Genomic DNA, 13,805 nt, shown 5'->3' on the forward strand with positions numbered 1-13,805 from the left:
GCGAAAGTTGTAGCTTCATAGTAAGCTAACCTACTCAATTAAAAAAAATCTTCAAGCCAGTCTGTAAGAAAACAAAATGCACTTAGTGGCATTTATCTTGTTAAGTGGTGAGAAATGGTCTGGTTGGAAGCTGATTTAAATTATAGGACAAATGTTAAGAAACAACCTCTATAATTATCTACAGTTTTTTGTACACGCAAAACCTGACAGTGTGTATTCAAATACATGGTGTGAAAGTAATTGAGATTTTGTGTATCAAAAGACTAACATGAAAAATTGGGGAAGTAGCTTTAAAGATTGGTGGAAAAACTATTTTTAGCCAATATGTGAAAAAAATAGAAGAAGGATAAAAAAGCCCCAATTTTCAGATTTAAAAAAGTAACCCAAAATCCAAATTTTTCCATGTTTAAAATGAAACAGCACTAATATATAGTCTATACTAGCCAACTGCCCATCAGGAATGCCGGGGTCCCTGGGCAGTGCCACTCACCACCCCGTGCCACTGCCATCTCCCAGGAGCCCGGGGCTGGGGGGGAAGTTGCCCCGCCATCCCCTCTGCCAGCACCCCCTGCTGCCGCTGACTGCAGGGAAGAGGTCCGGGGGGGGGGGGCGAGGGAGGGTGAGGGCAGCACTGCTGGCCTCCCCCTCTGCTCCAGCTGCTCCATCCCCACCATCATGGCGGCAGTCCGCCGCGCTGCCACCTCCTGTCCCGAACACTCTTGGAGCACTTTGATTGGTTGTTTCAGACAACCAATCACAGTGTGAATAAAGTGTTATGGACAGACACACAGACAGACAAAGGCTTTTATAATATTAGAATATATAAAGGGCCTAATCTGTCTGTGTGTCTGTCCATCTGTAATGCTCTTTGGCAACTTTGGGGTCTTTTGACCCTAGCTGACTTCCTGCTCCTGGGATAGGGGGCTGGACTTGATGATCTTTGAGGTCCCGTCTGTCCCACACTGGGAGAGGGGCTTGGCAGTGCCCTCTGGTTCTGGGAGGATCTTGAGTTTACGAGATGAGGAAGGCTCGGAGGCGTAGGTAGTTTCAAACAGGAAAAGTTTATTTACTCACACCCCTGGGATTACAGTTGGTGGCGGAGGCCGATACGCCATGCTTCAGTTGCATTATGAGATACGAGTTAAGACAAGATGGTCTGGATTAAATTGGGTATATGCCTGGGGGAGCAGCAGTGGGAGAACGTTGGGTGATCAGCCTGGGGTAACTACGAGTCTGGCTCGAGTTACAGTCGAATGGCGGTCTCTCCAAACAAAGGATGGGGAGAGCTTTTATAACTTCTTATCTTGTTTTACTTCGTGTTAGCCAATCATGCCTGCAAATGGATTCTCCTTTGTGTGCTCAGGTTTCAACACAGGCTTTCCCCTCCTGTCAGCCCAGCAGTCAGGATGGGGCGGGGAGGGGAGGTTTCTTTTAATTTGTGTGGTTCTAGGTCTGATTGGCCACAAGAGGGCATGTGCGGCACACTAATCTGATCTTTACATGCCCCCCTTGCCGCATGCGCACTTAAATTTGGGTGTCTTTGTCATTTAACTTGTCATCAAGTGGATTAAGCGATAAGCGGGTGTATGCAAAAGCAGATAAATACATTAGTTTGCGTTTTAGCCATTGAAATAAACAACAGCCTAAGCATAATACGAAGCATATTATACAAAATACTAAAATTGCAACAACAAACATTTTCTTTAACCAGCCCAACCCTAGCCAGTCTAGCCACTCGAAGCCCTAATCAAACCAGCCATCGTGTGCTAACTTGGAACGGTCGATGAGGCTTCTGGCGTCTTTTATGCTGTTGATTACATCAGTCAAATCGAATGAAGTCAAGTTGAACTTGAGGCAACAGTGGCTCATGTTTGCAAAGACCAAACAAAACCTACCTTCTGTTGCCAAGAGGTAATCTAGGCCGAGGCGATTGGGTATTTTTGATGGCGGTCTCAACTCACTCAAAGGCTAATTGGGTTGCATTGACAAGAGCTTGTACAGCTTCAGTTAACAATACTATACGGCTCATGACGTGATTTGACCCGAAGTACGGAAAGTACATGGCCCATTTGTCCCAGATGGTCATTAGTTTCCACGTGCGGTCGAGGTCGGGATCTGCCAACAGGGACAACCATTTTTGGCAGGAGGCATGGGGGTTACTACGGGTTTTGTTAAAGAAAATCACACCCAGGCTGTTCAACAGAGAGGCCACCAATGTAAATGTTACATTCGGCTCAAGAACAAGGGACCGCGTGATGCGAGAAGTGTTCAGGTTAAGCCACAACCATCCCGGGGGGGTAGGCTCATGGTAGATAATATTCCCAAACACAGGGGAGGAAGTCTTCGGCTACATTTAGTAAAGTTTCCACCTTTACCCCCTCAGGTCATATTACATAATGGGGTTTGCAGTGGCAAGCACCCCTTCCCCTCGTTAATGTTTGAGCTATTCAGACACACTTGGGACCTGGAAGGTGTGTTACCGGTTGTGGTTTGATTCACGCACCATGGTCTGAGGGTGGTTAATATAGCTAAGACAGTGTGAACACCATGGGAAAACTGGCATGGAGGCGTCTTATTCATAAGTAGACTATGAGAATCCAGATCGGGTAAAGTATACACAGCTTGAGCCAGGGCGCCAAGCGCCAAGCTGTCATTGAGGGTGGAAGTGTTTAACTGCACGGTTTTTAACAGCTGGCTTATGGGGGAGGTGCAGTTTAGTGCACCGTCTGGACACTTAGGCCCAATGCATACATATGGCCAGTTAGGTGTGGCATTTGTCAGAGTGAGCAGTCTTGGCTAACACACTCTCTAAGTTTGAGGGGTGAGAAACTGGACAGCTAGTTTGATTAAAAAAATTAACACAAAGGAGGGGACTATCCTCACAACGGGGATGACTGACAGTTAACAACAGTTTTAAGTTGGCAGCACCCGTCAATTGGGGAAAGCACAGCTTATAGTCTGTCGCATTGGTGAGGGTGTCATCTGCACCATCTGCTTCCAGGCACTCCACTGCTAAGATTCTGAGTGTGCTCAAGAAGGCGTTGGAGTTATTGTGGAGCGAATGGAGTAGGGTTCCGCAGGAGGACAGCAGCAACAGGATTGTGGCCGTCGCCATGTCGACCTAACAGCCGGCCGTTTGTCAGTCTGTCCGTCCACCTGCCCCTGTAACGACAAAGACAACAAGTAACTGGACTCTTTTAACTGGTAACTTCTAACTGCTTAGAACACCTCAAAAGCCAATTATGGTGCACCAGACGGGGCCTAGATTGTCCCTGCAGTTCACAGATATAAGTGTTGGGGTAAGTGCCAGCTTCGGTGACACATCCCGGCAGGGGGATTGGACGGAGGTCATTGTGGGTGGGTATTGTCATAGACAGGTTTCCAGGGTGGCGGTCCGACCGGATCATGGGATTTCCATAACCCCTTGTCAAAGTTTAGAGAGCTTAACACTTGTGGAAGGTGCGCGTCCCAGCTTTTATAGCTTCCATTTCCACAAAAGGCGTAGCTTTTCTTTTAACAGTCCAATGGAGCATTCCACAAGGCCATTGCTTTGCAGGTGGTATGGCAAATGAAGATACCAGCTAATGTTGTTTTCCGCTGTGAATTTGGTGAGTTGGCAACTATTAAACGGAGGTCTGCTGTCGGACTGTATCTGTTGCAGGTACTTCCACCATTGTCCTACTTGATGGAGTGTGTGGACAACGTCTTGGGCGTGGGACTTCAAGAGTGGTATTACGGCTAGTTGGCATGTCCCTAAGTCGACTACAAGGAGACCCTTGGGTTTTCGGTGAGCTTCTGGGAGTGGGCCGAGGAGGTCTATTTGCCACACTTGACCGGGAGTGAAGTGCGACAGATCGTAAGCATGCTTCTCATATTTGACACTGTGCTGGGGCTTATCGCGGCTACAAGCGAGACAGCGACGGGTTGCTTCATCCCAGGCATCGGGTCGGACGTCTCCGGTCTGTCCCCCTGCTTGTTTCCAGCAAGCATGCACCTTGCACTTTCCTGGGTGGCTCCAGAACTCGTGAAGCCATTGGATTAGATGATCGCTGTTGGGCATCGTCGGGGCAGTGATTATCATACAGCGAGGGCTTTGCAGGTATTCATCAATACAAGCGTGGACGGGATCGGTATCGGGCTGGTGCGATTTGGTGTGCTTTATCAGTGGGAGGTGGCTGAACTCCGCTAATTAAGAAAAGAAAATTTCCCACACGTCAGTGTTTTCTGTGGGGTCGGCGACACCCATTATGATCTTGTATATGTATTGGCTGTCTACTACCAGCACTGGGACCAGCTGGACATCATCATAGTAAGTGTAGCAGTGTTCAACCATGACTTGGAATCTGAGGAGTTCCAGGCGTTGTGCGTCATTGTCACCGTCTCTTGGCTTCTGCAGGATGTGGTCGCATGGCTTGCAGAAAAATCCAAAGCTCTCACCTAGCTTGGTGGACCCGGCGGAGGCCATCCACCTGTCCTCGGTTGTACCGTACAAAAAGGGCCACTTTGCCACAGTGGGGGCTTGGGGACTGGTGTCTTGGTGGTCCCAATTATACCAGTCATAGTGGTGCTGGAGGACTAAGCGTGTCCAAGTCTTGCTGTCTCCCTGAAAAGTGGGCTCGGGTCACTCAGGATCTAAGAGGGGTAATAGCGAGGCTCCAGGGGAACACACTTTTCCAGTTCCTGTTGCATACGCAGAGGCAAGCTGAAGGGCTAACAAATGCTTGCCATTGATCCCATATTGGTGTTGTGTTGCTTGCAAAGTTTTGTGTGCACAGTGGACAAGTTGGCTGTGCTCATTGTGGACAGATACAAAGATGTGCGTGTTTGTACAACCGGCATGAACTTCGAGCTGGGTCCCATGCCACTAGAGATGCGGTTGCTAGAGCTGTCGAAAGACACTGCAGGTCACCCGCGTCTTTTGGAGTCTATGGTGACGACTTGTGCACCTTGTTGCAAATCTGAGGCTGAATACAAGCCAAGATAGGGAGATTGTTCGGGGTTAACGAAGTGGCGTCGCCAACCAAGGTCTCCAAGTAGCTGCTGAAAGTCTGTCTTGCTCTTCGGTGAATCTTTCAACCAGCACACAAGTGGTGGTGCGTCGCTGGACAGCACGCGGAACTGATCTTTATTGAGCTCGAATCCCAAAAAGGTCATCCGAGTCTGCAGCGCGAACTGGGATTTCTTATCGTTCACTGTCCACCCGTGCTCGGTGAGGTGACATAATAGCTCTCGGGTCGTGGTGGCGACCCGCTGCTTTTCTGAGCCCATGATCGCTAAGTCGTCAACGTAGCTTCAGACCTTGACATCGGGATGGGGGTTCTGAAAGCTCGCGAGGGTATTGGCAATGGCACTACGAGCAAGGGCAGGTGCATTACAATAGCCTTGTGGGCAGACGTTCCACTTGAACATTTGCCCGTTGACTGCCATGTTGAGGATGCTGAGGCGGTCATCAATGCTGATCAAATAAAACATGTCTTTTAAGTCGATGGTGGTGCCCCACCATTTCACAGCTTGGTGTTGTCACATCTGTGACGATATTTTGGGGAAAGACAAAGCATATGGTGTGGCGAGCAGAGAACAGCGCTTATTGGCTTTGTGATAGTTGATGACTAGGCATACAGCTCCTGGTTGGTGAGGTTTAGCGAGGCCTCATCCAGGTGACAGGAAAGTTGAGGCGGTGGCGGGAGTGATTTTCCCCTCGTCTTGCAAGCGCTGGAGCAAAGCCTTCAGGGGGTCACGGAGCAGTTCCTTCATTGGGATGGGCCGGTACCTCCAGGGCCTTGTAGAAAGTAGCGATGGGACGTGCAGTGGACTTGCTGTGGTGACAGGCAGTGCGGCGGTGACTTGGTGCTTAAGCTGCAGCTGACGCAGGCCGGGTATGCCTAGGAGATTTATGTCCCCTAAAACAGCCGTAAAGGTTTTTTCCTTTCCTTTTACCCAAAAGCGCACAACTTGGGTCTGTTTCGTTTTGTTTAGGCCTTGAACGAACATGGTAGCCTTGGCGGGTACATGCAGGACGTCAGGGCAGATGACATTGACTTGAGCACCAGTATCCAGAAGGAACTACACATCGCGGGGGTGCTGTAAGCACTGGGAGTGATAGACGGTAATGCGGCTATAGGGTCGGGAGTCATCAGTCGCCACGGAGCCAACGGTGACAATCAGGTTTTTGAGAGGTCGTTGCCTTGCCAGTTAAACCCAAGGCGATCTGCTAGCTGCTGCTGGTCTTCGTCGCTGAGTCTCCTAATAGCAGCCTTGGTAAGCCAGGAGTGGTTCAGCAAGAACCCGAACATGGCTCGTTCACGGGGCGAGCGATCCGGCAGGCGTGAAGCTCTGGCGTCGAGCCGTTGTGGGGGGCATGACGCGGGTTTAGGGTTCGGTCGTTGTGGGGTGATTGCAAGCGCTTGCACCGGCACGGTCACGCTCCCTGTGTCTTTCAGGCTCTGTAGTTTATGCGAGTGGGCAAGGACAGATGTTACTGGTTGCCCCACTATTCCCGTGAGCATTAACTGAAGTTGAATTTGATGCACCCCTCCGTACACATCGATGGCGGCTTCAGCAGCGGTGAGAGTGATTGGGACGTTTCCGGGGTCGGGGTTGACTGTACCCATGGGCTTAATTCTCGCAAAGCTTAGCGCACCACATGCCTCGTGGGCCCAGAATATAACGTTCGGGTGGCTCATGACACACCCGAACGCAGTGGGTTTTAAAGTCATGTTCCACTCCTTTCCCCCAGTCATAAGCGAGAGGTAACCCAAGATCTCTTCTCTCGCTGTGGGGCCGCCAGCTTGATGGTACGCTATGTGGACCCATAAATCATCGGAGTCCCTTAACGGCCACGTGCTGGTGGACCATGGGCAATAGCGGACTAAGTCGCACTGCATCATTCCATCATCCCCACCAGATCTTGTTCATGACTCCATGTCCCGCACCAGGAGAGGGGCTTGGCAGCACCCTCTGGTTCTGGGAGGATCTGGAGTTTACGAGATGAGGAAGGCTTGGAGGCATAGGGAGTTTCAAACAAGAAAAGTTTATTTACTCACGCCCCTGGGATTACAGTTGGTGGCAGAGGCCGATACACCATGCTTCAGTTGCATTATGAGATACGAGTCAAGATGAGACGGTCCGGATTAAACTGGGTATACGCCTGGGGGAGTGACGGCGGGAGAACATTGGGTGATCATCTGGGGGTAACTATGAGTCCAGCTCGAGTTACAGTCGAATGGCGGTCTCTGCGAACAAAGGATGGGGAGAGCTTTCATAACTTCTTATCTTGTTTTACTTTGTGTTAGCCAATCATGACTGCAAATGGATTCTCCTTTGTGTGCTCAGCTTTCAACACAGGCTTTCTCCTCCGTCAGGACCGGGGGGTGGGGAGCGGTTCTTTTCGTTTGTGTGGTTCCGGGTCTGATTGGCCACAAGAGGGTGCGTGTGGCACACTAATCTGATCTTTACACCTTCCAGCCCTAATGTCTATGAAATCTATGAAACTGTGCCTGCACCATGGAGAGGGCAGCAATTGGCTGCACAGGCCCGGGTGGGTACGGGGCAGGGAGAGGCGAATGGGGGTGGGGGGTCACAATGTTGGTGTCCCCCCAGCGCCCAGCCCTGATGCCCCCCCCATGTCTGGCAGGGTGCCCAATGTGCACATGCACCCCACAGCTTTTCTTACCAATAGCCAGCAGGGAGGGGAGGCAGCATAGAAGAAGGGAGGGGAGTAGGGAGGGGAGGGGAGACAGGGGGAAGCCCTGCTGCTCAGGGAAGGAGTCGGAGACTGGCGGGGGGCGAGCCCCCATACTGGAAGCTGGAGGAAGAGGCGGTGGAGGGAGTGTTTGCATGGCCACCCCCCACCCCACTCCCCCTTTGGGGTAGCCATGTAAACACACCTTTGAAATCCATCATTCTTGACAATCATGGGAAAATGTGGATTTTGGGTTACATTTTTTAATCCAAAAAATTGGGGATTTTTTTTTATCAGAGAGAACCAGGATCCCTGGTCATCAGAGGTTCATATTTTAAACTGCCCAAGGTAACAAAAGTCCAGCTTGGCCTGATATAAACCACTCCAAAAGAGGTTAAGTTATAATTTTTCAAGACCTCTGATTAAGTAGAGATGGGCAATTATTTGGCGGGGATGGCCTCTTAGGAAGTTTTGGTGAAGTCTTGCTGGCCAGGTCAGCACCTCCCCGCTTCCCTCAACAGCTCACCAAAACTCCCTAAGTGGCCATCTGGGGCAAATAATTGTGATCTAAGGGCAGAGGTGAGTAGACAGAAGTAGAGGAACCTTTGTTTCCCACTTCTCCCTGCACTGAGTCTCTGGGGCATGGCCAGGCCAGTGCCATGCTGTGTTCCCATGTGCCACCTTGGACCATGTAGGTGCAGCTGGAGTGGCTCCTGCCTGACCCAGCCAGGGACTTGGGGTAGGGGACTTGCTGGGGGCTTGGGACAGGTGGTACAGGGAGGAAGTACAGGGAGAAGTGGGGAACACAGCACAGCACCAGCCAGGCTGGGCCTAGACAACCTGCAACTCCCAGCCCCCTTCTCTCTGTACCCCCTACCCTGCCCTGAGTCCCTGGCACATGGCAGAGTTGGGCAGAACCTGCACCAGCCGTACCCACGTGGCCCAAGGCAAAATGTGGGAATGCAGTGTGGCATTGGCCTTGTGCTGGGGATTTGGGGAGGGGGTGCAGGGAGAATGGGGCCAGGAGCCACAGGTTATCTGGGCCTGGCCAGGCAGGTGCCCTGCTGTGTTCCCCCCTTCTCCCTGCACCCTTTCCCCACCCCAAGTCCCTGGCATGCAGCCAGGTCTGGCCAGTGCCACAGTTTGCTCTGCACTGCTTTGGGCCATGTGGGTACAGCTGGTGTGACTCCTGCCTGACCCAGCTGCGTGCCAGGAACTCAGGGTTGGGCAGGAGCCATGTCAGCCACTCCAGCTGGGCCCATGCATCGCAGCCCAAAGCAGCATGCAGGAACATAGTGCAGCGCCACATTAACAGTGCCCATGCCCCTACTAGGCCCTGGCAGGGCATGGAAAACCCACAGCTCATGGCCCTCTTCCCCCTGCACCCTCTCCCCTGCCAGCAGGGAGAAACTTACCTGAGCTTCGACTCACTAGGGGCCGGGCTGTCTGGTTTGCAAATGGCTGTAGGGTTGGAGCTGTGTGCAGATAGCTTCACTAGACAGAAGCCTGGCCAGGAGCTTGGCAGCCCCTTGCTTTGGAGCATATGCTGGGGGCTGAGGAGCGGGACAAGGCAGGCTGGGTCGGGGAGAGCCATAGCTATTGTTGCTACAGCCAGCTGGAAAGGTGAAGGGCAAGAGCTGCTAAAAGCCAGGGCAGTCACAGGCTGGATAAAATTCTCCTTTAAAGGAGCAGCCAAGGACTAGATAGAATCATTTGGAGGACCAAATGCAGCCCACGGGCCATATTTTTCCCACCCCCGTGATAAGAGGCTAGCATAATAACAAAATGAAAGATTGAAGAAATAGAAGAAAATGCTTATAGGATACAATCACCAAAACGTGTTCTGTTTGGTACATTTTCGTGACGTGAAGACGCAGCTCTTTCCTGGACACTGGTCCTCTAGGGATCATTAGATTAGAGTGAGGGAAAACAGGACTGAAAGAAGCAATCTTTAGCAACCTGCCTGCTAATCTTCACCATCTTCTTTGGTCAGGGCCTCTTTCAGATACAAAATAATACAGTGGTGGGCAATTATTCTGGCTGGAGGGCCACTCAGTGAACTTTGGTGAGCTGTTAAGAGCCCAGAGGGTAGTTCTGCCCCCCCCCCCCCGGTCACCATCTTGGGACCAGAATTCCCACCCCCTGACCTATGCCACCAGAGTCCCTCCTTTTGCCCCTGGAAGTACTCCTTTTTGGCAGAGGGGGGTGCCCTCTTGGTCCCAGGAAAAAAACAAATCATACACTACAAAGTCTACCTACTATAACATATTTTAATTTTATTACAAAGCATGTTTGTCCTGATCTATATTTGTGTCCTGTATATAGAGGGGATTGCATAATAGCTCTAAAATAAAGTCTTACTCTTGTATATTGTGTGGGTTGTGGTTGGGGGGTGTATGGTAGAGGGGTTGTGAGAGGATGTGGCTGTGTGCAGCGGGGTGTAGGGGATGTTTTGGGGGATGTGTATATGTTGGGTGGTTGTGGGGGCTTGGGGTTTGTGGAGTGACAGAGGTTGGAGGGGCATGGGGACCCCATGACACATGTTTTGCCCACCTCTGGAATAACTCATGTCAGAGAAAAGGAACCAGAGGACAGTCCAGAGACTGGTGAGCTTTTTTCATTCTTGCTGTGTTTGTCTTAAAGGAAAAGATCCAGTCTTGATAACTGCAACACTATTTCTGAAGCAGCATAATCAGTACAATTTTGAAAATCACTTAAGACTGCAAGTGCGGGAGACCCCTCTATTAAGAAAAAAAAAAAAAAAGGGAAACGATAGTATTAAAATCAAAGCATCACTTAATACTTTAATTAGTATTAGGTGAGAGGCTCCACACCAGCTCTGAACTGACTGCCCAGAGTTTTCCATCTACTGACTCCTCTGTGAAATCCTATGAAATATGAACTTTCATTTCTACTCAGGAGAACTTTTAGTCTTTTCTCTTATGCCACATGAAGAGTGTCTGTGCCCACCATTAAAAGCTTGCAATTAAAGATGTTTTGGTTTTTTTGCAAAAATCTTGTTGGGCTAATAAAAGGTATCATCTCTACCACGAATATATTCACTTAATACTTTACGTTTAAAATATGCTGTTGTGCCTTTCCCCCCCCCACGGAAAATATAAAGTTTTTAAACAAACAAAAAAAAAGGTGTTGACGACGCCCGTTACAAGTGGAGGCGGTCGGGCCCCTTCGGCACGAAACCCAGAACCACGCTAGTCTCCGGCGTTTGGACAGCGAGCGAGGTGTTCATCTGCGACCCCCGCGCGGCTGGCCCCGGGGACAGCCTCTGACCATGCCGGATCCTGCCACGTTTCTTCTTTCTTTTCCCTGCCGTGATACCGATTTGCAGCGACTAAGCAATCACGGGCAATCATTTTCCAAGTGGGAGGACTATGAACCCGAGGGCAGAGGGGCGGGGCCCGGCGCGAAAGCCGACGCCTCAGTGCCGCTGCCCCATGGCCGGGCCCGGGGGCTGCTGGGAAGGGGCGGAGCTGCGCGGCCCGCTCCCCGCGTGTTGCCGCGGCGCATGTACCAGGCCTGGGCCTTCCTCGCCGCAGCTGCCCATGGCCGGGACGCGCTGGGTGCTGGGCGCGCTGCTGCGGGGCTGCGGCTGTAGCTGCAGCGGCTGCCGGCAGACGGGGGCGTCCTGCCTCCCGCTGCGCGCTGCTGCCGCTGTGTCCGGGCGCCGCCGGCTCCTGCTGCTGCTGGGGGCGCCCGCGGCGACGCAGAGCCGCGGCCTGCAAGTGGCGGCAGCCGCCGGGAGCCTGCGCCGCCCGTCCGGGCGCGGCTTCGCCCTGCGCGGCCCGCTGCTGCCCGCGGGGCCCGGCTACGCCCACAGCAGCAAGGTACCCCCCCCCCCCCAACTCCCTCACCGGGCCCGGCCCCCGTCCCCCTCAGCCTGGGCTCGCCCCCGACTCTTGCCCCTGGGCACGGCCGCCTGTCCCAGCGCGGGGGCGCAGCGCCTGCCGCACTCCTTGCAGCCCGGCCTGTGGAGGACACCAAGGTCACTTGGGTTAGACCACCTGGTTCGTGCTTCATCTCCCCTGCTCGCCTCCGTGTCCTCCTTCTCCCTCTCCCTCTCCTTCTCCTTTTCCTCATCCCTCAAAGGGCCGCTGAAAATCCTGTGCTGGGTAGCCCTGAGGAAAGCTGGCCTGGTTCCTTGTTCTTGTCAGGTAGCTCAAAGGTCATCTCTGCCTTTTTTGGTCATGGTGGTTAGGTGGTAACTTCTGGGGCTGTGTTTTCTGCAAGGCAGGGGAGACACCATGATCTGGAAGGTGGTTTTCCCAGGGTAATTGTCTCTGATATGTCCTCCATAGGAGGTCTATATTGAGCAGATTCTTTTTGGTATTGGGTGGTGGAACCGGAGCGTGCTCCATCCACTCCATGCATTGACCTGGTATTACAGTGCTTCCAGGACCGGTGCAAAAAAACAGAAGAAAAAAAAAAAAGTGTTTTTCTGCAAGGAGCCAGGACCTATTTTCTTGCAAGTGGTGGAGAAAGTGGAAGCTGGTATCTTTGTCACTGCTGGAGTTACCTTCCAGAGTAGTAATCTTCTCCAGAATTCAGAACAAGAGCACCCATCTCTTCTTCTACACTCTTCCTCACTTCCTTGAGAGGAGCATAAGAATCATTTGAAATAGTTAGCTGCCTGTTTCTGGCAGATTATGGCCTTTGAGGAAACCAGCCTGAGAGCAGAAGATCTTGGTCCCTTCAAAGTAAGCTTATTGCTACTTTCCTAAATGCATCCAATTCACAGAAATTATTCCTTTTGCTCTTGTGGAATGGAAATGTGTCGAGTACGTCAAAGAACTGGGTCTTTGAGGTCATAACAAAATCATTTCTGGGTAGGTTTGTCTTATGTTGCAAACGTTTCAGGCATCTCTAGTTAGTTGCTAGAAGTGAACTCCTATGGCCTTCTTCATAGGTCTTTGAAATCTGCTTTTCAAGGTAGTCAAGTTTAAGTAATTTAGAGCTAGCTGTATTTAAAAAATCTACTGTTAAAAAAACAACCCTCCCAGGAGGACTAGATAATCTAGCAGGCCGCTTGGGTCTCTGTCTAGTTCTGTGACCTGTTGGCAAAACTCCACATCGAGTACATTTAGCACAAAGACTTTGAGTATGTTTAACACAAAAAGGAATGATATATAAAACAAGTTATTTTTAAAATAAAAGGAAATATTAGAATCCTTCTTAAAAAACAATAATTCTCTCTCTTTTTTTTATCCTTTTGAAAAAAACAAAACAAAAAAACCCCTCCCAGTTTCCCGGTGAGTATCCTCCGCTCTCTGACTATGAATCAGATTCACCAAAGGCGGAAGAAGAGGAGGACCTGTTTCTCATTCGAGCCCAAGGGCTGCCATACTCTTGCACTGTGGAAGATGTGGTTTACTTTTTTGCTGGTATAGTGCTTAATTTTTGTTCAGAGATATTCTCATCGGCCAAATGTAATGTGATTGAGTGTGTGTTTAAATATGAATAATTTAACCTGAAACGTATTTGTGAATGCCAGATGCAGCATTACTTGTGTTAATTTGTTTTTGCAGGTATTTAGTATGGTAGAGGGAGCTGTTTGTTCTGTGTGGAGGTTCTGTGTTGATAGTATAAATTGTTGTTTGCATAGGTTCGTAACCTGACTATAGAAAATAACTTGGAAATAAAATGTTAATTAAGCAGTTCTTCCTTTTAAAAATATATTTTTCAAATGTGTGAGTGTGATGAGGGTACCAATAATTTAATTCTGTTTTTAAAGGTTTTTAAAAATTCTGTTCAATTATTTGAACTGGAGACTCAAAGCATAAAGTGTGCTAGCTAGTTACGGGCCACTGTGCTGCTCCAGTTTGATTTAAGTGATCAGACTGCTCCCACATAAGAGGCCGGTTTACCTCATTTGCACTCCACATGGGGGAAGAAGATCCTGTGACCTGATTTGTACAGGCAGACACAAGTCCTTAAATTTTGTTTGATAACTAGTTAAAACTGAATTCATTGATGGTTTAGGCTGAAATTGTCTAATTGTGGTATAGTGTGTGTATGGGTAACCTTTTTGGTACATATAACTTTATAATGCTATAAAAATGTGCAAATCTGGGAAAACCATTGGAGTAGGGATGATGTCAAGAAACCT

At 50.2% G+C, this 13,805-nt stretch overlaps 1 protein-coding gene and 1 pseudogene across 5 annotated transcripts in view; both read left to right on the forward strand.

Annotated features, from left to right (window-relative positions):
• Positions 1–11,152: 11,152 nt before the first annotated feature.
• GRSF1 (G-rich RNA sequence binding factor 1) overlaps positions 11,153–13,805 on the forward strand; it is a 48,279-nt gene continuing 45,626 nt past the window's right edge. For 3 of the 5 annotated variants that reach the window (XM_090031985.1, XM_090031983.1, XM_090031984.1), the window contains exons 1-2: positions 11,153–11,526; positions 12,942–13,080. In XM_090031985.1, the coding sequence (XP_089888111.1) occupies positions 11,245–11,526; positions 12,942–13,080 (421 nt within the window). In that variant the 5' untranslated portion in view covers positions 11,153–11,244. The remainder of the gene's footprint in view (positions 11,527–12,941; positions 13,081–13,805) is intronic. The other 2 variants (XM_090031981.1, XM_090031980.1) reach the window with 1 other exon arrangement.
• On the forward strand, positions 11,901–12,111 carry LOC149871000 (U2 spliceosomal RNA; annotated as a pseudogene).

This window comes from Crocodylus siamensis, chromosome 2 (assembly GCF_052110815.1).
Source record: "Crocodylus siamensis isolate JL-2025a chromosome 2, ASM5211081v1, whole genome shotgun sequence".
Taxonomy (NCBI): Eukaryota; Metazoa; Chordata; order Crocodylia; family Crocodylidae; genus Crocodylus; species Crocodylus siamensis.